General features: G+C 39.6%; 1 protein-coding gene across 18 annotated transcripts in view; it reads right to left on the reverse strand.

The window, feature by feature from the left end:
• CSPP1 (centrosome and spindle pole associated protein 1) overlaps nt 1–20,161 on the reverse strand; it is a 178,969-nt gene that overhangs the window by 134,834 nt on the left and 23,974 nt on the right. For 13 of the 18 annotated variants that reach the window (XM_043507755.1, XM_043507753.1, XM_043507765.1 and 10 more), the window contains 4 exons: nt 19,631–19,731; nt 18,843–18,866; nt 16,263–16,343; nt 3,759–3,860 (listed from right to left, as the gene is read on the reverse strand). In XM_043507755.1, the coding sequence (XP_043363690.1) occupies nt 3,759–3,860; nt 16,263–16,343; nt 18,843–18,866; nt 19,631–19,731 (308 nt within the window). The remainder of the gene's footprint in view (nt 1–3,758; nt 3,861–16,262; nt 16,344–18,842; nt 18,867–19,630; nt 19,732–20,161) is intronic. The other 5 variants (XM_043507756.1, XM_043507763.1, XM_043507766.1 and 2 more) reach the window with 3 other exon arrangements.

Genomic DNA, 20,161 nt, shown 5'->3' on the forward strand with positions numbered 1-20,161 from the left:
GATGATAAACACATTAAAGATTATGAGCTGCTAATGGGGTCCATAAAAATACAACAGATAAATAAATAAATAAATAAATCTCTCACAGAGTTTCAGTCACTTTGAGAAAAAAGAGCTAACCTGATCTCCAAGCTCTGCTGCGGTACATGAGGCCTTCCCTTACCAGCAGCAAACAAAATGGTGGACAAGCCTCAAAAGTAAATACAAGACTACCTGCAGCCGATCAAAGCTCCTAACCTGCAAGAGATGCTACTGAGGACAGAGCTGGCAAGGATTGCAGCAGCAATACTCAATTGGTCCATATATCAGACAAACTCAGTCCTTGATCTCCCACAGCACAGTACAGTATACCATTCTGTTGAAGCAGTACAAGATGCACTGTCAAAGCCTGTCCCCACCAAGAGACTCCAAAACTCCAGGAAGTGCCTGCCCATTGGGGCTGTCAAATCAGTGCAAGCTTTCCTCTTCTCCAGTATTGGCTTTGGAGGGATTATGGAGGGCTCCATCAGTTCTGAAGCAGATGCCCTTAATTGGGTCAAAGAAGCAGCAATTTATCAAGGACTATTCACAGCTTTCTCCCACCTCCTTTTAACCTCAGGGGTGCAAGATGCCCCTTCAAACTATTTCTCTGAAGCCTTTCTTCATGTCCCCATGTATGTGCTTACACTTCAGAGACCCAAGAAAATACACCTCCCAGAAGAAAAACGGTAAGAAGTACCTTGAAGAAATTTTCTCCCCACCCCAAAAATTTTCTTAGAGATCGCTTTGATTCTTTCTAGATCTTCCAAGTCTACTGAACAGGGTGGAATGTTTTTCCAGCATTTCCTTCCCTTTTCCCAGATAAATAAAAAGAACTACAGGAATAGCAAATAAGAAAAAAAAAAAACTTAAAAGCAAATTAAAGAGAATCATATTCCTCTAATTCTTCTGGCTCAGACATGGAGGAATCAGACCTAGAAACCCTGTCTAGTTATTTCTGCCTGATTCTTTGTGCCAACTATAAAAAGATTTCCAGTGTGGAAACAAAGCAGCGTTCTCAAGACCCAAGAGAAAGTTCACAAAAAAATCCTCAGATCCCCTCAATAGATTTGATTGAAATTATCAGTCTGGAAAGATGGGAACACCTTAACAGGAGATAGCCTCTTAACAGACTGTACACAAGGTTCTACAATAGCCTAAAAGACAAAATGCCTTCTTTTTAGATACCCAAAGTATACAACAAAGCAGTGTCATCACTGGATGAGGCTGCTGTAAATTCTGTTGCAGGGTCTTTCAAAGGATCCAGGAGACAGGCAGCTAGAGAACCATGGGTTGGAATTCTGAAGCCTAAGCAGCATCAATGCAAGTTTCAGTTCTGTCCACTATCCTATAGCATGTATAATTCTCAGAATCCAGCAAGGACTAGATAATGAATTCTGACATAAAAAAAGATGTCCGGTTGCTGCCTTTGTGGCCATATCTCTTTAGATGAAGTAAAATTCTTAACTAAACTCTCATCCTAGAATCTCATCCAATGCACTGGCAGATAAGTACATAAATATGGCCATGGTGAAAAGATACCCACACAGAGACCCTCCAAAAAGCTCTCAGAAGGAAATCTCTTAAGAAGAGAAAAATCTTTCTTTCAGAATCCACATATACCTGGGAACTTCAACACCAAACAAGTTCCTTTCAAAACACTGCATTACAGCTATCATGGCACATACCACAAAACTTAAGTTGCACAGGAAAGGACACACCTAGCACCAGAAGCACTATCCAAACAAGAACTGCGGATAACTGCCAACAACCAGTATTTCTCACATCAAACATAAGGTACAGGGGATAACCTGTCAATTTCTTCTTAACGGCAACAGACGAAGACTCTTTGATGGATACTGGAAATGGTCTCCCAGAGTTATCCATTGATATGACTTGTGCTGACTTTTATCCCATTACTAAAGCAAGACATTATAAAAAGAGACAATACACCCAAGCTATTCAACACTTGCTAGTTAAAGGTGCCATACTGCCCATTTCAGATTATCTGCTTTTTTCCAAATCTACTAGAAAAAGCTCACACATCATTAGTGCTTGGAGAACAAACTAGCCTTTTACTCTCAAACTGACTAAAACTATCAGAAAAAAATCCTGCCCGGTTAGTTACAAAGTGTTTGTGTGTGGAAGGGTGGGCAATATTTTTACTTATTGCCGAGAAAAAAGAAAAGGAGGGAAAACTCAAAAAGATGTTCCTGCTCAGCAAGGAAATCTTACAGACCGCCTGCACCTTATTGGAGGAAGGACTTTTGTAGTGTGAGAATGGGCTGAATTCCCCAGGCACCAGGCTTCAACTTTATAGGCTTTTCCCTATATTTACCAAGTTCATGGCATCACCCTGTATGTATATACATTAGTTCACTTACACACACACACACACACACACACACACACACACACACACATTCTCTCTCTCTAATCAGTGTAAGGTACCCAAGGGCCACTAAATGATTCCAATGCAGAAGGCTCTTCTCCCAGGAGGGAGGTCGTTCAAAATTTTACCCTTTGAAGACTTAAGCATCCCACAAAAACATAAAACTTGTTCTTGGAAATCTTATTTAGCCAAAATGCCTATCAACTTCAGTGAGAGCACTGAAGTTAAACCATCCCCAATGAGTGGTGGTAGCTATGTCAGCTGGAGAGCATCTCCCACTGACATAGCGCTGTCCACACCAGTGCTTCTGTCGGTGTAACTCATATCGCTCAGTGAGGTGTTTTTTTCTCACCCCTTAGCGACATAAGTTTTACCAACAAAAGTGCTAGTGTAGACATAACCTGAGTAAGGACAGTAAGACTACGTTTTAGAGCCAAACTTATAGGCTGCTTTACAGGGCAACATACAGATTATCTATGACCAAGTACTTAGTTGGAAGGGATGGTTAAGAGTGTGGGTATATCTTATAAAAAACATACAGCTTTATATTTATTTTTGCATTCATTTAACTAGTTAAACTGACTACACAAATATTTAACTGTGTCCTTAACACTGGAAGCACGCTAGTTAAGAAGTCATACTTTATGCCACATTTTCCATTTCCACCAGTAATAAGGCAAACTTGAAAGAAAAAAAATCAAAATTGGGGTCAATCTACCCAGCGTGGCTATGTTATGTTAAAAACATTAAATTGTTTACACTTGCTTAAAATATATTTTATTATTGTGCTGTGCTACACAGTAAATTGTCTACAATAACTACAGATATAAAAAAAGAGAGCCTAAAAATATTAAGAAATACCCTTCCTCATCTCTCTATTATTGTTTTATAGTGACAGGTGCTACGCAAAAAATACTTGAAAGAGATACCTGAGATTACAGTCTAAACAAGGGATACCACATGCATCAAGGGGAAGGGTGAGGAAAGACCGTTAATATACACATACCTTGATGCAGTTTGTTTTAAAATAAGTTCCCCTCTTCTCCCAATTAAAAAAAAAGAAACTACTAAGAAGGGTACTAGGGGGACAGAGACTAATCAGAGAAGCAAAAATGGTTCCAGAGTAGTGATAACTGCTAAAATTATCTTCTTATGAAAAAAAGGGGCGAGTGCTAAGAAGGAATATCATCAACAAACGCATTTTCTTTATCACTCTTCTTCTGAAGAGACTTAGAGTGTATCACACGTAAAATCTCCAGAACAATTACACAACTGACATGGAGAAAAATTCTTAACAACCTCTTTAAGTTCTCTCGGAGTGAACTGATTTCAGCAAAATCTGTATTACCTCTGTAGTTTTCTTTCCTATTTTCCTTAACCTTTCATTCCACTCTTCCTTGTCCCTGAGATACTGATTGTATTCCCTGTTTCTTTCAAGACGAAGTTTCTCCTGAAACAAACATTAAAGCACAAAGTTATGAAGCACTTTCTAGAGAGAGAGGGCTTTTAACTCTGCAGGAGATTTTAAAAGAATAATGTATTACTTTTTTGCTTCTTTTTGATGTACAAATAGGGCCTAAAGGTATTTAGTTTTTATTGGTTTGTCATTAGGTCATGCTTGTACCTCTTTAACTATGCTGCTATAGTTAAAGAGGTACAATAATTTGTATAAAGAAAAGGAGTACTTGTGGCACCTTAGAGACTAACAAATTTATTAGAGCATAAGCTTTCGTGAGCTACAGCTCACTTCATCGGAGCTGTAGCTCACGAAAGCTTATGCTCAAATAAATTTGTTAGTCTAAGGTGCCACAAGTACTCCTTTTCTTTTTGCGAATACAGACTAACACGGCTGCTACTCTGAAACCAATAATTTGTATGTAGTCAGGACCTCAGTCAGTTACAGCGTAGGCCATAACTCAACAAGCTACATTTGAATTAAACATATTAAAAATTATCTACATTAGAGTCACATGGAGAGTTCAGTTGTGTTAACCCAGCTCAATTTAGCTAACTTGATTAAAAAGAGCCTCAGTAGTCACATGGTTATTGAAACTATCCTGGTAATAGTACAACATACAGCTACCTGTAAACTCCCTGAACAAACATCAAATTACAGGGAGAACAATGTCATACATCATATGAATAGTTTGCTAAAAACTTCTGAATCATAAAAAATTCAATATTGTATGTTCCCTCAGGTTAAGGCAGTTTATTTACTCTTTAAAAAATAATAAATATGCAAGATATTGTAGTAAAATATTAAAGGTTATCTGAAAAGGAAAAAAAATGGACTTGAACCCAGACCCTTCTTTGCGATGTACATAGGAGGCCTGGAAAAGTGGTCTTTTCCCACTCCAAGGAAAGGGGAATTTATTTTGTTTTTTACTTTGAAATTTAGATTTTGTCTAACCTGAAAGACTCTGGTCACTACAGAACATTGCAAGAGTTGAGAGACTGAAAGCTGAGCCACAGAGTGAGAAAGATTTTTAGTTAGCCTACCTAAAACCATTCATCTTAACACATATTAAATGCCAATATCTAGTAAACATTTTGGAGAAAAAAATGCCTTATGAGTTAAAAGGTATGAGAGCTCATACTGTGCATGTTCTGAGAAAACACGAGATATTCTAGCAAACCAGGGAAGAGTAAAATTGGCATTCCTGATATTTTTAAAGTAAAAAAGGCAGGGAAAAGGAACTTTGTTTATAAAAATATTCCAGGCCTTCTTTGTACACAATAAAGAAGCACAAACCTATATTGTGTATAATCCTTTACTGGTCACTTTGAAGGTCTGCTGGTGACCCAAGATTAGTTAAATGTTAATGGACGTCTAATCATGAGCCCCACTGGTGGACGTAGTTCATCTGGTGCACGTGTCCAGGGCCCCAGAGTATTACTTTTTGTATATCTGTTCTCAGTTCCTACAGGCATGCATTTAGTAACTGTTTAAGGAATACATTTTATATACTCTATATTACACACACAAACTACGTTAAAAGATTATTAAGGTTGCAAAGTCATGCATTCAAGCGTTAGGAAATGCCAGAATTAAGGTTGTCTGCAAAGATCAGTATAGCTTACCCTACAATAACTGTGATTCTTTGCAATGTGCCTTCCACACCGATCCCACTCTAGGTATACATGCACCTCATTCATGCATGCGAGATCAGATTCTTTAAGGCTAGAATTGTCCACTCAGGCCACTCTTACACCAATGTGCCCTTGTGCCACGCCATATAAAGACAAAGGTCAGAGTAGGTACAACTGCCCCTCATTTTTTTTTTCTAATACTGAACACCATATAAGTAGTTGCAGGGAAATAGGGTGGATCATGGAATCTGTGTGGACAACATCTCTCAAAGAACCACAGCTCCTGTGGAGTAAGTAACCCCATGATAACCTTATCCTAGAAGTCTGAAACGCAATCTCACTGGTGTTCTTGAGAGGGGCTAAAGTTGATTAATGAGGTTTGTTACTGTTTAAAATCTCTGCTGTGGAAAGTAAGCCAATGCTGAACTAGAGTAACACTGCTCCTATAAATTCTGCGCTTCGAGTCAGAGTGAGCATGGATTTCTCTCTGTTGCCTTTGAAACTTGGTGGGGCAAAGAACTTCAGGATTGCTTGAAAGGAGCTGATCACCAGTTGTGGTGATCTTCCTTCAATTAGCTAGTTGGTTAGGTAAGAATACTCTTGGCTCCCTTGTCATCTTAGGTGAGCTGCAACTACCATCAGACATTTGGTGACAACACTTGAGTATGGAAGAGAGGCTGGTGGGCAGGACTCTGCATTGGTAGTGAGATGTTCCTAGTAGGAACCTCAGGTATCTACTGTGAGCCACTTTTTTTTTCCATAGTATCATAGGACTGGAAGGGACCTCGAGAATTCTTCTAGTCCAGTCCCCTGCACTCAAGACAGGACTAAGTATTCTCTACCATCCCTGACAGGTGTTTGTCATTGGAGATTTTTAAGAGCAGGTTAGACAGAGATTCCACGAACTCCCTAGGCAAGTTTTTCCTAACGTCCAACCTAAACTGCCCTTGCTGCAATTTAAGCCCAATGCTTCTTGTTCTATCCTCAAAGGTTAAAGAAAATAATTCTCCTTTCTCCTTGTAACCTTTTTTTATGTACTTGAAAACTGTTATTATGTCCTCCTTCAGTCTTTTCTTCTCCAAACTAAACAAACCCATTTTTTTCCAATCTTCCCTCATAGGTCATGTTTTCTAGACCTTTAATCATGTTTGTTGCTCTTCTCTGGACTTTCTCCAACTTGGCCACATCTTTCCTGAAATATGGCACCCAGAACAATACTCCAGTTGAGGCCTACTCAGCGCACATTAGAGTGGAAGAATGACTTCTCGTGTCTTGCTTACAATACATCTGCAAATACATCCCAGAATGATGTTTGCTTTTTTTCGAACAGTGTTACATTATTGATTCCTATTTAGCTTGTGATCCACTATGACCCCCAGATCCCTTTCTGCAATACTCCTTCCTAGGCAGTCATTTCCCATTTTATAAGTGTTCAATTGATTGTTCCTTCCTAAGTAGAGTACTTTGCATTTGTCCTTATTGAATTTCATCCTATTTACTTCAGACCATTTCTCCAGTTTGTCCAGATCATTCTGAATTTTAATCCTATCCTCCAAAGCACTTGCAACCCCTCCAGCTTGGTATCATCTGCAAACTTTGTAAGTGTACTCTCTATACCATTATCTAAATCACTGATGAAGATACTGAACAGAACCAGACCCAGAACTGATCCTTACGGGACCCCACTTGATATGCCCTTCCAGCTTGACTGTGAAGAAATGAGACATGACAGGGGGCATCTTGCAGATCAAGAACTGCAAATCAGGCCTGAGGATCAAATAAAGGGATTACAGAAGTTAGGGTCATCATTCAGAATCTGGAGAATTAGATGCAGATTTTGAGACAAACATCAAGGATTGGCTTTCAATCCCCATTTTTTTTTTTTAGATTCAAAAGTAGTGTGAATAAAAGCCCTGCCTTTTAACCAGAGGACCCTTTTTGTTTTAAACCATTCCCCCTCCTTTGGGAACCATGATCTTCATACCTTGTGTGTCCACCATGGAGACTTCAAATAGGCAGGCTTACTACCTTTGTCAAGGACCTGACTATCTGAAGTCCCAGACAGCAGGGCAGCTAAGAAGGCAGCAAAAAGTCACCTCCTGTAGAATCTCTGCTTCTTCCTCGGTGGCTCCGAAGATCCCAGTGGCTAATCATAGAATTGTATCAAAGAACGCTGTCTGAAATATGATTGTCTCAACTGTTTCCTCTTAAGACTCAGAAACCTCAAGCACTAAGAAGACCGGAGTGGCCCATGAATCTCTTGAAGTACAGAGGGCTTTGTCAGTGCCACAGCTAAAGTGTTCATTACTTACCACTGGGAGGTCCTCAATTGTTGCCTGGACCTCTCTAGGGGATGACTGAAGCCATGATGACCCTATTGCTGTAGCCATTGTACACGTTGCTGAGGCATCCAGCAAAGCCTGCAGAGTTCTGTGTGTAGTCGGCTGACCTTCAGCCATTAGGGACTTTAGATATTAGGGACTTCCTGGTGTTTCTTGGGCAATTTATCAGTGCAATTAGACAGTTTACTCCCCATCTAAAAAGTCATATTTAGAGAACAGCCCTTGATAATTTGTTACTATCATTTGAAGGTTTGCAGACTAGTATACATTCTGACCAAAAAGAACCAGTTTGGGGGGAATTTTTTTCCCCCTGCAGGGACCATTAAATTGGATCCATTTTAGTGGTCCCTGCCATGTCCTTCTTTCTTGTACTGCTTGCACAAGAAAGATGGCTATAGGTTGAGTAAGATATTCAGATCCCTTCTTGAACACTCAATATCTCCTATCTGCTTTTTTGCATGTGACAGAAACAGAATCCAGAGTACACCGGATGGATTTAGCAGGTTCCAGCAGACTATCATTTACTGGCATGGCTAACCTCCCTGGAGTTGACAAGTGCAGTATGTCCAAGAGATTGTGTTTTTACTCATGAACAGCTTTCAGAAGAATATTTAAGACTTCTACCATCCGCTTTATTAAGTGCTGGAAAACCTTAAATTTGCTCACAGATGCCAATGTACATGAGCTCTCTGGCTTGTGAGAAGATGAGGATATTGCAGCCAGAACTAGAAGTTCTTTCCCTAGAAATTGTTATTCCTCTTGCCTCTCAAGTAGCTGAAGATTCAAGCAGCTGAGATGACTGAGGAGGCTTAATCTGCCTCTTAGGTGAGGGAGACCTAGACCTATACACAATAGGTGAGCTGGCTGGAGTAGGGCTGAACACCCCCAGGCGTCCAGCATGGCCACAGCTATTACTGGTAAGAACAGTGTGCTGGAGCACATCTCAGGGGATACAAAATATGGTGGGGTCCCTATAAGGCTCCAACTTCTTTCTACCAACTCTCAATCTTCCCTGGAATCATTCCTTGGCTCCCACTGAGCTGCCCATGGGGGTAGATTGAGAACGTACAGGGAATAATTCTCTGATGCACTCAGCAGAAGAGGAAAAAGAGTATACTTCTTCTAAAGGAAGGGCAATACTGTCCAGAGTACCTTGTCTGTGAAAAGGGGAAGCTGGTATAGGAGACAGGTTTCCTGGCAGGCTCTGTGACTCTATGGCTGGGAGCATTGCAACAACCTCCCTGAGCCTTTCCAGCACCGATTACTTCAGTTCCAGACCCATTGACAAGTCGCTCAGTACAATATACTGTTTTGGTGCAGAGATAGCAACAAGTATCAGAGTTAGTCTGTACAGAGGTGGAGGGTACCCTCCACATATGCAGTCAGTGTGGGAGAAGCACTGAGTGCAGAGTAGCACTCTGTGCTAGGGTTGATACCAGGGCAGCATGGTTCTTGGGATTAGATGGTATCACCCATGTCCCCTTAGATTTTGGTATCAAGATACTAGAAGGAGAGATTTGTCAATTTACAGTAATTGTGGGTTCTTTGGGATATGTCATCCATATATGCTTCATTACTGGTGCACATAAACCCAATAGCTTGAGTTCAGATTCTTTTGGCCAGCAGTATCCATTGGAAGCCGTGTCTGCACCCTCAGTGTCCTTATGCCTCTAAATGAAGGTATTAACCACCCCACAATTCCTTCTCCAGTATCCTTCACCAGAATCCAGGTGTTATCAGACTCCACAGTAACATCGAATAAATAGAGACAACACATTTTGAAGAACCAGTTACTGTAAGAGAAGTAATAGTTTATTCTTTGAGTGCTTGTCAATGTATTATTTTTATATATTACACACACGCGCACGCACACACACACACACTCTACTAATGGTGACTCACAAGCAGTGACCTAGATTATAGGAGGTGGGTACTAGAATTCTACCTAAACAATGACTGTAGGACAGCCCACCAAAATTAACATTGACATTACCATTATGGTGTAATGCTGGATGAACATTTGCACTGAACACAGATAGGTGCCCTACATATTTTTAGTATTAGAACATTTCTCAAAGAAGTAACAGAAGCTGCTTGCACTCTCACAGAGTAGGCTATCACTCCCACTGGTGTGTCTATGATAGCTAATTCATAGCACAGACCCATACAAGTAAAAATCCAGTTAAAAAGTCTTTATGTTGAAATGGTGTGATCTCTCACCCTAAGTCTCCATAAGCTATGAACAGTCTGGAGCAGTGGTTCTGAACCTTTCCAGATGATTGTACCTCCTTTCAGGAGTCTGATTTGTCTTGAGTACCCCCAGTTTCACCTCACTTCAAAATTACTTGCTTACAAAATCAGACATAAAAATACAAAAGTATCACAGCACACTATTACTGAAAAATGCTTGCTTTCTCATGTTTACCATATAATTATAAAATAAATCCATTGGAATATAACTATTGTACTTACATTTCAGTGCGATACTGAGCCTTTTACACTTGTCAGCCTTGTCTGAAGCCAAAGCCCTGCCACCTGGGGCTCAAGCACGAAACTTAGCTTCCCTGGGGGGCCCCATGGCATGATGCAACCAGGCAATTGCCCTGCTTGTCACCTCCCAATGCCAACCCTGCATTTGTGACCCCCTAAACCCATTCCATGACCATCCTTGGGGCTGCAAGCCCCATGACAAGAAACATTGATTTAGAGGAGTACCCCCTGGAAGACCTCTGAGTACCCTCAAGGGTACATGTACTCCTAGTTGAGATCCACTGGTCTGGAGTATACCCTAAATGTCTTAGTTCTATCAATGTAGAAAGATAGTGCCCTAAGAATGTCCAGGGTGTGACACTTAGCCCCACTTTTGTTTTAATGTGGTTTTGGGAAAGATACAGGTAAGCATATAATCTGGTTATGATGGAAGTTAGGAATGTAAATACCATGTAAAAATAGTAACCGTGTAACCTATTCAAATTCTATCAGTTAAATGTTTAAATCGGGGAACTAGATGTGTGGGGAGTGACAGAGGTGTTGCAGCACCCCCACATTTTATATGGGGCTCCACTGCCACCACCATGCCCAGGGATCCCCGCTGCTGTCGGCACCACCGCACCCAGGGATCCCCACTGCTGCTGCCACCGCCGCGCCTGGGGATCCCCGCTGCTGCTGCCACCACCACGCCTGGGGATCCTGGCACACCCAGCAGCCAGGCAGCAGTGGGGGTCCACGAATGCAGGCAGCGGCACCCAGGATGCCCAACGGCAGTAGCAGAGTTTAATCATTAACTGAAACTGATTAAAAACCGATAAGCATCAAACTTATTGGTTAACCAATTAAACTTTTACATCCCTAATGGAAGTCAGAGTCTATCTTCTGTATAAATTCTGGTGAGGTCTCAATGACACACCGTCTTTATGAAAAGCTGTATCTGGGTGCTCTGCATTAGTGCTTGTATCTCACCTACCCTTCTGGTCAATGTTATTGCTACCAAAAAGGCTGTTTTGATGGAAAGATTAAACAGGGAACGTGTCGACAGTGGATCAAAGGGTGGACACAAAACACACATCAGTGCAATATTTAGATCCCAAGGAGAGGGAAGTTCTCTGACTGGGGGAGTATACCCTCAGGCGGCCTTTTAGGAACCAAACCACTATAGGGTATAAAAATGTGGAATACCCCTAAATTGGAGGGTGGGAGGCTGAGATGGCTCCCGGATGAATCCTCAGAGAGCTCACTGAAAATCTGGAGTTCTTTAATAATAGAAGGTACCCCCGTATGTCTAGTATCTAAGTGAGAAATGGAGGTAACTGGAAAAGATTCATTGTCTGGGCACAACATCGCCAATTGCCAGATTAAACGTGCCCTTGAGAGTCCTTTCTACTGTGGATACTTTGCATTTCAGTTAAGATACTCTCTATTGATGTTACCCAGCCAGTGTCCATGCCATGAGGCACAGAGTGTGGATGCATATGGAGGATATGACTGACTCTTTGAGATATTATGTATTGCTGGAGAGGCAGTTGTACTGGAGGTTGGATGGAGAGATTCTTTAACACTAATAACTACCTAACTACTTACATATCAAAGAATAGCCACGCAGAGAGCAAACAAGTTTGGACACTCCAAGTTCCAACTCGTAGTCATGGGTGGTGAGAAGGAACTCAGACGTGACTGGGATCGCCTTATCCTGTATACTCTCAGTCAGAAACACAAGAACATTTGGGATGCAGGCATAGTCCCTAGAAGACAATGCTGGCCAAAACAAATTGAACTCAAGTACACTGGGTGCATGAACATAAACAATGGGATATGTATGGACAAGCACTCAAAGAAAACTAAGTCTTTACAACCTTACGACCTTTCAAGGAAAGAGCCCAGGGCAAGTTATGGTGAGTCTTTTAATCTCTTACTAAATGCTAGGTAAAGTGACCTGCAGTTTTTGTCCCCTCTACATTCAAATTAGACAGCTTCCTCCTCCATGCTACCTGGACCCATCAGGGGAGTCAATGAGAGCATAGGAGAAATAGGCTCAGTCCCAATCCAGAGCATGCCCAGTGTGGGCAGAATCTTCCTGTGTATTTAACTGCTAAAAAAAAATCTAAGAAGTTTCTACTGAATTGTTCTTCAGAGGGAGACAGATTCTGCAGTCATCGTCCCCACCACACCCACCCACACAAAAGGAAGGATTGTCCAGTGGTTAGAGTGCAAGCAAAGGATGTGGGAAAGCTGGATTCAGGTCCCTGCTGCTCCACAGACTTCCTCTGTGACCTTGTGTGACACTTAGCAGGAAAGGATTAAGCAACTAACAGCCTACATGACCCAAATTCAACCTTTAGAGACATATTAGAGAAGTACTGTTTGTATATGGTAATTAAGGCTATTTCTTATAAATAGCTAACAAAACCATGTTAGATAGACTAGAGCTTTGAATGCAAACCTGTATTGTCAGAGAATTATAGGTACATACTAATTGGATTTGTTTTCTTATATCTTGTTAGATGTTAACCATGTAGATGGTTCTTGTCTGTTACTATATTCTATTGATTCAGAGATCAAAAGGGAATTGTAACATTTAGATGGAACTTGGGAGTAACAATATCATTGTCTATATTTCTCTTTGAAGTCTGTAGTAAACTGTCTATGAACTGCTTACTGGATAATTACCTTATGCTGATGAATGCAAGTAATTACCTGTGTATGCATAGGAAATAAGAAGTTTTACTTCGAAGCCATAATACTTCACCCAAGAATACCTGCTGTCAATAGGTTATCAATAACCTGTCAGAGTTCTATAAAAGAACTCTGATCCTGTATCTCAGGTGTCCTTAAGCTTCGTCAAGGGAAATTTAAGTCACAAGACTGAGATCTCCAGCTCGTCTGGATCACCCTGATATTGAAAATTAGACTATAACCTATGGAACTAATTCTGAAAGAAACTTTTGCAATACAGCTCAACAGGGACCGCAACACACAGAGAATATTAAAACCCAGCAGGTTTTACACTTGGCAGAGGTTACAGAAATTCAAGTGTTGATGTAAAATCATTAGCTATGGCACATTCATAATATTTCAGTGCTACAAAGCCTGCCATATTTTAGCAGTCTTTAGATTCTTCACCATTAAAAAAACGATATAAAGATGTGCTAATACACAAAACCTTAAGTATTATGTCCTTATATATTTATAATAACTGAACCGCTACATCTGTATGTCTTGCTTTTCATACATAAACATGTATATGGAAAAAAGTGTGCAACTGGCAGAGTACTTGAAAAATGACTGACTAAGCTCTTTTGGGCAGGGGCTATCTTTTTGTTCTGTTTGTACAGTGCCTAGCACAATGTGGTCTGAACCATTACTAAGGCTCTTAGGCACTATGATAATACAAATAATATCACCCCCACACACATGCTGGTACAACCCAGAATTACACATCTTAAAAGTAGGACTGTCAAGCAATCGCTCAATTAAAAAAATTAATTGCAATTAATCATGCTGCTAAACAATAATGGAATACCATTTATTTAAATATTTGTGGATGTTTTCTACATTTTCAAATGTATTGATTTCAATTACAACACAAAATACAAAGTGTACAGTGCTCACTTTACAGTGGAAATATATGTAATCAAAAATATAAAAAACAAAAGAAATAGTATTTTTCAATTCACCCAATACAGGTACTGTAGGTCAATCTCTATCATGAAAGTTGTAGAATTATGTACAAAGAAATAACCGCATTCAAAAATAAAACAATGTAAAACTTTAGAGCCCATAAGTCCACTCAGTCCTACTTCAGCCAATCGCTCAGACAAACAAGTTTGGTTACAATTTGCAGGCAATAATGTTGCCTGCTTTTTGTTTAAAATGTCACCTGAAAGTGAGAACAGGCGTTCCCATGGCACTGTTGTAGCCAGCATCGCAAGCTATTTCCGTGCCAGATGCGCTAAAAATTCATATGTCCCTTCATGCTTCAAACACCATTCCAGAGGACATGCATCCATGCTGATGATGGGTTCTGCTCAATAAATGACCCAAAGCAGAGTGGACCAACATGTTCATTTTCATCATCTGCGTCAGATGCCACCAGCAGAAAGGTGATTTTCCTTTTTGGTGGTTCAGGTTCTGTAGTTTCCACATCTGAGTATTGCTCTTTTAAGACTTCTCAAAGCATGCTCCAAATCTCATCCCTCTCAGATTTGGATGGCACTTCAGATTCTTAAACCTAGGGTCGAATGCTGTAGCTGTTTTTAGAAACTCAGACTGGTGCCTTCTTTGTGTTTTGTCAAATCTGCTGTGAAAGTTTTCTTAAAATGAATATGTGCTGGGTCATCATCCAAGACTGCTATAACATGAAATACATGGCAGAATGCCAGTAAAACAGAACAGGAGACATACAATTCTCCCCCAACGAGTTCAGTCACAAATGTAATTTACGTATTTTTTTTTTTAAATGAGCATCATCAGCATGGAAGCATGTCCTCTGGAATGATGGCTGAAGCTTGAAGGCACATACAAATGTTTAGCATATCTGGCACGTAAATACCTGGTAACACTGGCTACAAAAGTGCCATGCACACGCCTGTTCTCACTTACAGGTGACATTGTAAATTAGAAGCAGGCAGCAGTATCTCCCACAAATGTAAACAAACTTGTTTGATTTATGACTAGCTGAACAAGAAGTAGGACTGAGTTCACTTGTAGGTGCTCAAGTTTTACATTATTTTGTTTTTGAGTACAGTTATGTAACAAAAAAATCTATATTTGTAAGTTACACTTTCACAATAAAGAGATTGCACTACAGTACTTGTATGAGGTGAACTGAAAAATACTATTTATTTTGTTTATCATGTTTACAGTGCAAGTATTTGTAATAAAAATATAAAGTGAGCTGTGTACACTTTGTACTCTGGGTTATAATAAGAAAAGGAGTACTTGTGGCACCTTAGAGTAACAAATTTATTTGAGCATAAAGCTTTCGTGAGCTACAGCTCACTTCATCGGATACATTCAGTGGAAAATATAGTGGGGAGATTTATATACACAGAGAACATGAAACTATGGGTGTTACCATACACACTGCAACAAGAGTGATCAGGTAAGGTGACCTATTACCAGCAGGAGAGCGGGGAGGTGAGGATGGGGGGGGGGAAACCTTTTGCAGTTGGCCCACCTTGATCATCACTACAAAAGGTCCCGTCCCCCCCGCTGGTAATAGCTCACCTTACCTGATCCCTCTTGTTGCAGTGTGTATGGTAATACCCATTGCTTCATGTACTTTGTGTATATAAATCTCCCGACTATATTTTCCACTGAATGTATCCGATGAAGTGAGCTGTAGCTCACGAAAGCTTATGCTCAAATAAATTTGTTAGTCTCTAAGGGGCCACAAGTACCCCTTTTCTTTTTGCGTATACAGACTAACACGGCTGCTACTCTGAAACCTGTGTTATAATAGAAATCAGTATATTTGAAATGTAGAAAAACATCCAAAAATTTAATAACTTTCAGTTGGTGTTCTATTGTTTAATAGTGTGATTAACCATGATTAGTTTTTTTAATTGCAATTAATTTTTGAGTTAATCATGTGAGTTAACTGCGATTAATCAACATCCCTTCTTAAAAGGAAAATTTGCCTATTTCATTACCTACAAATCAATGTACTGGGATTACCCAGGGGAAAAGAATCTTGATAATTAAAATCAATCAAAAAACGTCTATTATAGAATTAGAAGGCTTCACCTTATTTAAAATTGACCTAATGATAAAGGAATATGTTCATTTATGAAGTGAATAAAAAGTTTGGCAGGTTTTTTGTTGTCAACTGGAAAGTCTATTTTTGCACAACACTGAAAACTTTAGAGTTTTTTTAATTAATTAGTTATATAAAGTATTTACTGAATTTACACCTGCACACCTACCTTGGCTGACCTCCTCTCGCCTATAGGAAGAGATAGTCCCTGAGTATATGGATCTACTTCATTCGTTGTCAGATAATTTTTCTGTATAAAACAAAATAAATAATTCAATAAGTTTTGAACTGTCTAATTGTACTTGCTAAATACAGTACAGGATTTAGGAATTACACCTTCTGGAATATGACAAGGCAATTTGCTCCACTTTAATAAAAGAGAAATGAAAGGATATCTTCACTTTTTAGAAATGCAGGATATTTTTGGAATACAAACCAACAAAAGCCAAGAAAACTGCAGGTAAAAGGCTCTGTTATCTCTATATTATATATTAATGATGGCCTGTTAGCCTTAATTTGAATGATCCAATTTGAATGTTTGCTATAGCTTTTCTGTATGCTTTTGTTTTATAGTTATTTAGGGTTGCTATATGCCTCTCTCATTTAAAAATAGATTTTGATTACATACAACCATTATTAAATCCTTCTATTAAAATACAAGTGGATGAAAGAATTCTTCAAGAAGTTACCTTGGTGATGAGTGAAAAGGTGAAAAGAATTTCACTATCAACAACTAAAGAAAATATGCCCGCTTCCTATTCCAGCAACGAGTATCTGCTTTATTCCAAATATCGGCGTATAGTTACTAATCTGTATATCAATATTACTAATATTGATACTCTCCAGCAAAGGTGGGCAAATTACGGCCCATGGGACTGTCCTGCCCGGCCCTGGAGCTCCTGGCCAGGGAGGCTAGCCCCCAGCCCCTCCCTTGCTGTCCCCCCTCCCCTGCAGTCATGCTGCCACACAGGTAGAGCGGCTGGCTCCAGCCAGGCTGCAAGCTCCTGCTGCTCTGAGCGGGATGGTAAGGGGGAAGGGAGTGGGAGGTTGGATAAGGGGCAGTGGGTCCCACGGGGCAGTCAGAGGACAGGATGGGGTTGGATGGAGCAGAGGTTCTGGGGAGGGCGGGGGGCTGTCAGGGGATGGGGAAGAGGGACGGTTGGATAGATGTGGGAGTCCTGGGGGGCCTGTCAGGAGGCAGGGGTGTGGATGGGGGCGGATTCTGGGAGGGGGCAGTCGGGACAGGGGAGGTTGGATGGATCAGGGGTTTTGAGGGGGGCAGGGATGGGGCAGGAAGTGGGAGGGGGCAGAGGCCAGGCTGTTTGGGGGGGCACAGCCTTCCCTACCTGGCCCTCCGTACAGTTTTGCACCCCGATGTGGCCCTCAGGCCAACAGGTTTGCCCACCCCACTCTACAGCATACCAAAATGTCAGTGTCAGCCCTTCCAATTTAACGACTCTATAGCAAACATACATCTTCAAAAGTAAAGGAATACTTGTGGCACCTTAGTTGTGGCCTCCCTAAGTTGTATGCAAAATAACTGTAGTCGTGTCAGTCCCAGGATATTAGAGAGACATGGTGGATGAGGCAATATCTGTAATTGGATCAACTTCTGCTGGTGAGAGAGACAAGCTTTCGAGCAACATAGAGCTCTTCAGAAGAAGTTGGATCAATAAAAGATATTATCTCACCCACCTTATCTGGCCTCCTTTAGCACAGTTACAACAAATTCTCCTAAAATCATCTCCAGTGTATCCTCAACCATTTGTTTGACAGTAATTGTTTTACAAAAAACTCACTTAAATTAAGGATTAAAAAGCCAATCATTACAGTTGCTACTGCTATACGATAATTCTATTGTGTGCCAGTGTTGTTATTAATACTGAACATATTAAACGGTAAGAGTTAGTATTTCACACAAAAATATTCTGTAATTTGAAGCCCAACACAGAACATATTGCATTAGTCTTTTAATGTTGCTCTTTCTACCATGCCACCCATCACTCCTTTATTTAAGAAGGTTTAATTTAAAATTGGTTAAAAGGGACACCACTACTTTTTAAAAAAAAAAAAATCAATCACAATTCTTTCCGCACCTACTATAGTTATAAGTAATGCTTAAATTCTTTTAGTTATGTGTAATCTTGTCAAAAAACTATTTTCCTCTCCCCCCCCCCACCCCACTTTGGTTTGTTTAATTTGCGCATTGGCACCAATGTTTGATGCATAGTCAGTTCCACTGTTCCCCTATGTAGTCTGTCAGTTTCACCTCACTGAAGAGACATCTATAGTAGCAAAGGAGCAGGAAGCCCCTGAAAAGTAGTTTTTATTTTTTCCTTCATACACTGTACTAGTTGAGGGCTCTTTCAAAAACTTGACTAATTTCAGAAAGTTCATTAAAAAAGTTCTTTATGTACAATGCCTGCCTAATGTAATTGATGAAGACTGGGGGGCACACTTTCTAGCAAGTCTTCTACCATAAGAAACAAATGGTTGAAGAGTCAGCATGAAATAGCAATGATAGCAAATGCAAAGAAGATATCAACGAATGTTGTATAATTATATTAACAGGAAATAAGCATAGTATATCTTGCAATAAGAAAGCATACAGGTACTGTTAATCACAACAGCAGCAGCACACACACAAAAATCATGATTTTTTAATCCATTTCATTTGCACAAACCTAATTATAACAAAGCAAAAAGTTAATTTGGGTAGGGCAGAACATACATATTGCCAACACCCTACCTTTCTTTTTGCCTGTGAAATACCCTAAAAGTCAGGGAAAACAGACTATTCATAAAGTGTCTTCCATTAATACCATTTGATTGTACCAATAATAAAACAACAATTTAAAAAAAAAAAAAGATTTATTCATCATCTATTTTAAACCAACAGGCAGGCAATGACATTAGGCACACACAGCAAAAATTACATTAAACTTAATTTTCTTCATTTAACATTTAAAATCTGATAAATTAAAATCGGATTTAAACTATTCCCTCCCCCGCACCCTCACAAAGATGAAAATTGTGTCAAGCTTCTTCCATACAAGTTTAAGTTTTAAATCATCACAGTGGCATCTCATACACCGTACTAAGTGGAACAGCAGCCTTCTTTATAATCAAACAGACAGAATTGTAAAAATGTGCAGAAGAACTGAAGCACCATATTGGCTAAATGAATATTCTTACCTGAGTTATAAGATCATAATATGGGTAATAACTTATTAAGCAAATACCTGTTTGGCATGTTAAATACCCAAGAAGAGTAAAAAAGATGAGAGCAAACAAAAAAAAATTAAAAATATTTTTAATCAAGTTGTATTATAGTAATTTGAAATGTCAAAACAGTAGGATCTGTGAATGTCTAGAACATATAGCCCCTCAGGGTGTTAGCATTTTAAACCACCTTTATTCTGGAAACAGGTCTTTGAAATTGTCACAGCTCAGAATGAATTCTGTCTTCTCAAAAGACTTTTCATGGTGGTTTTGTTTTTTGTTAAAAATCAGCGACTAATTTCAAAGAGGTTTTACCTGAGAAAGATATCGTCTATAATCTTGTCGAAGTTCCTCCTTTAGCTTATGTTTCTTCCTTTCATATTCATCTCCAAGAGGCAAACTCAAGCCATATTCATCTGTAAAGTTTAATACAATGCTTATTCACCTTCTATTAATACAAAACAGTACAAATAAGAGTTGTGTTACTTGATGGAAAAGATATTTTGGGCTTTTTACCAGGTAACACAAAGGAAAAAAAATCAATTATTCAAACAGTAATCATGTTAAATTATGAAAGATAAACTGCAAATTATCTTATCTTTAAAAACAATCACGCAGAAAGCATTATGAAAACGTAGTGCCTGTTTTTTTCTAATTATAAAAAGAGTTTTCCCCCTTTTGGTCCTTATATTTCATTGCCTTAGAAGCAAATTTACCACAATCTGAACTCAAAAGTATAGGTTTACAAACATTTCTAAACAGCAATATTTTAGATTACTGCATGCAATCTCTATAATCAATATTTAATCTTGAAGCAAATCACTTCTCTTTAGGACAAATGTTAGG

Source organism: Dermochelys coriacea, chromosome 2 (genome assembly GCF_009764565.3).
Source record: "Dermochelys coriacea isolate rDerCor1 chromosome 2, rDerCor1.pri.v4, whole genome shotgun sequence".
Lineage (NCBI taxonomy): Eukaryota > Metazoa > Chordata > Testudines > Dermochelyidae > Dermochelys > Dermochelys coriacea.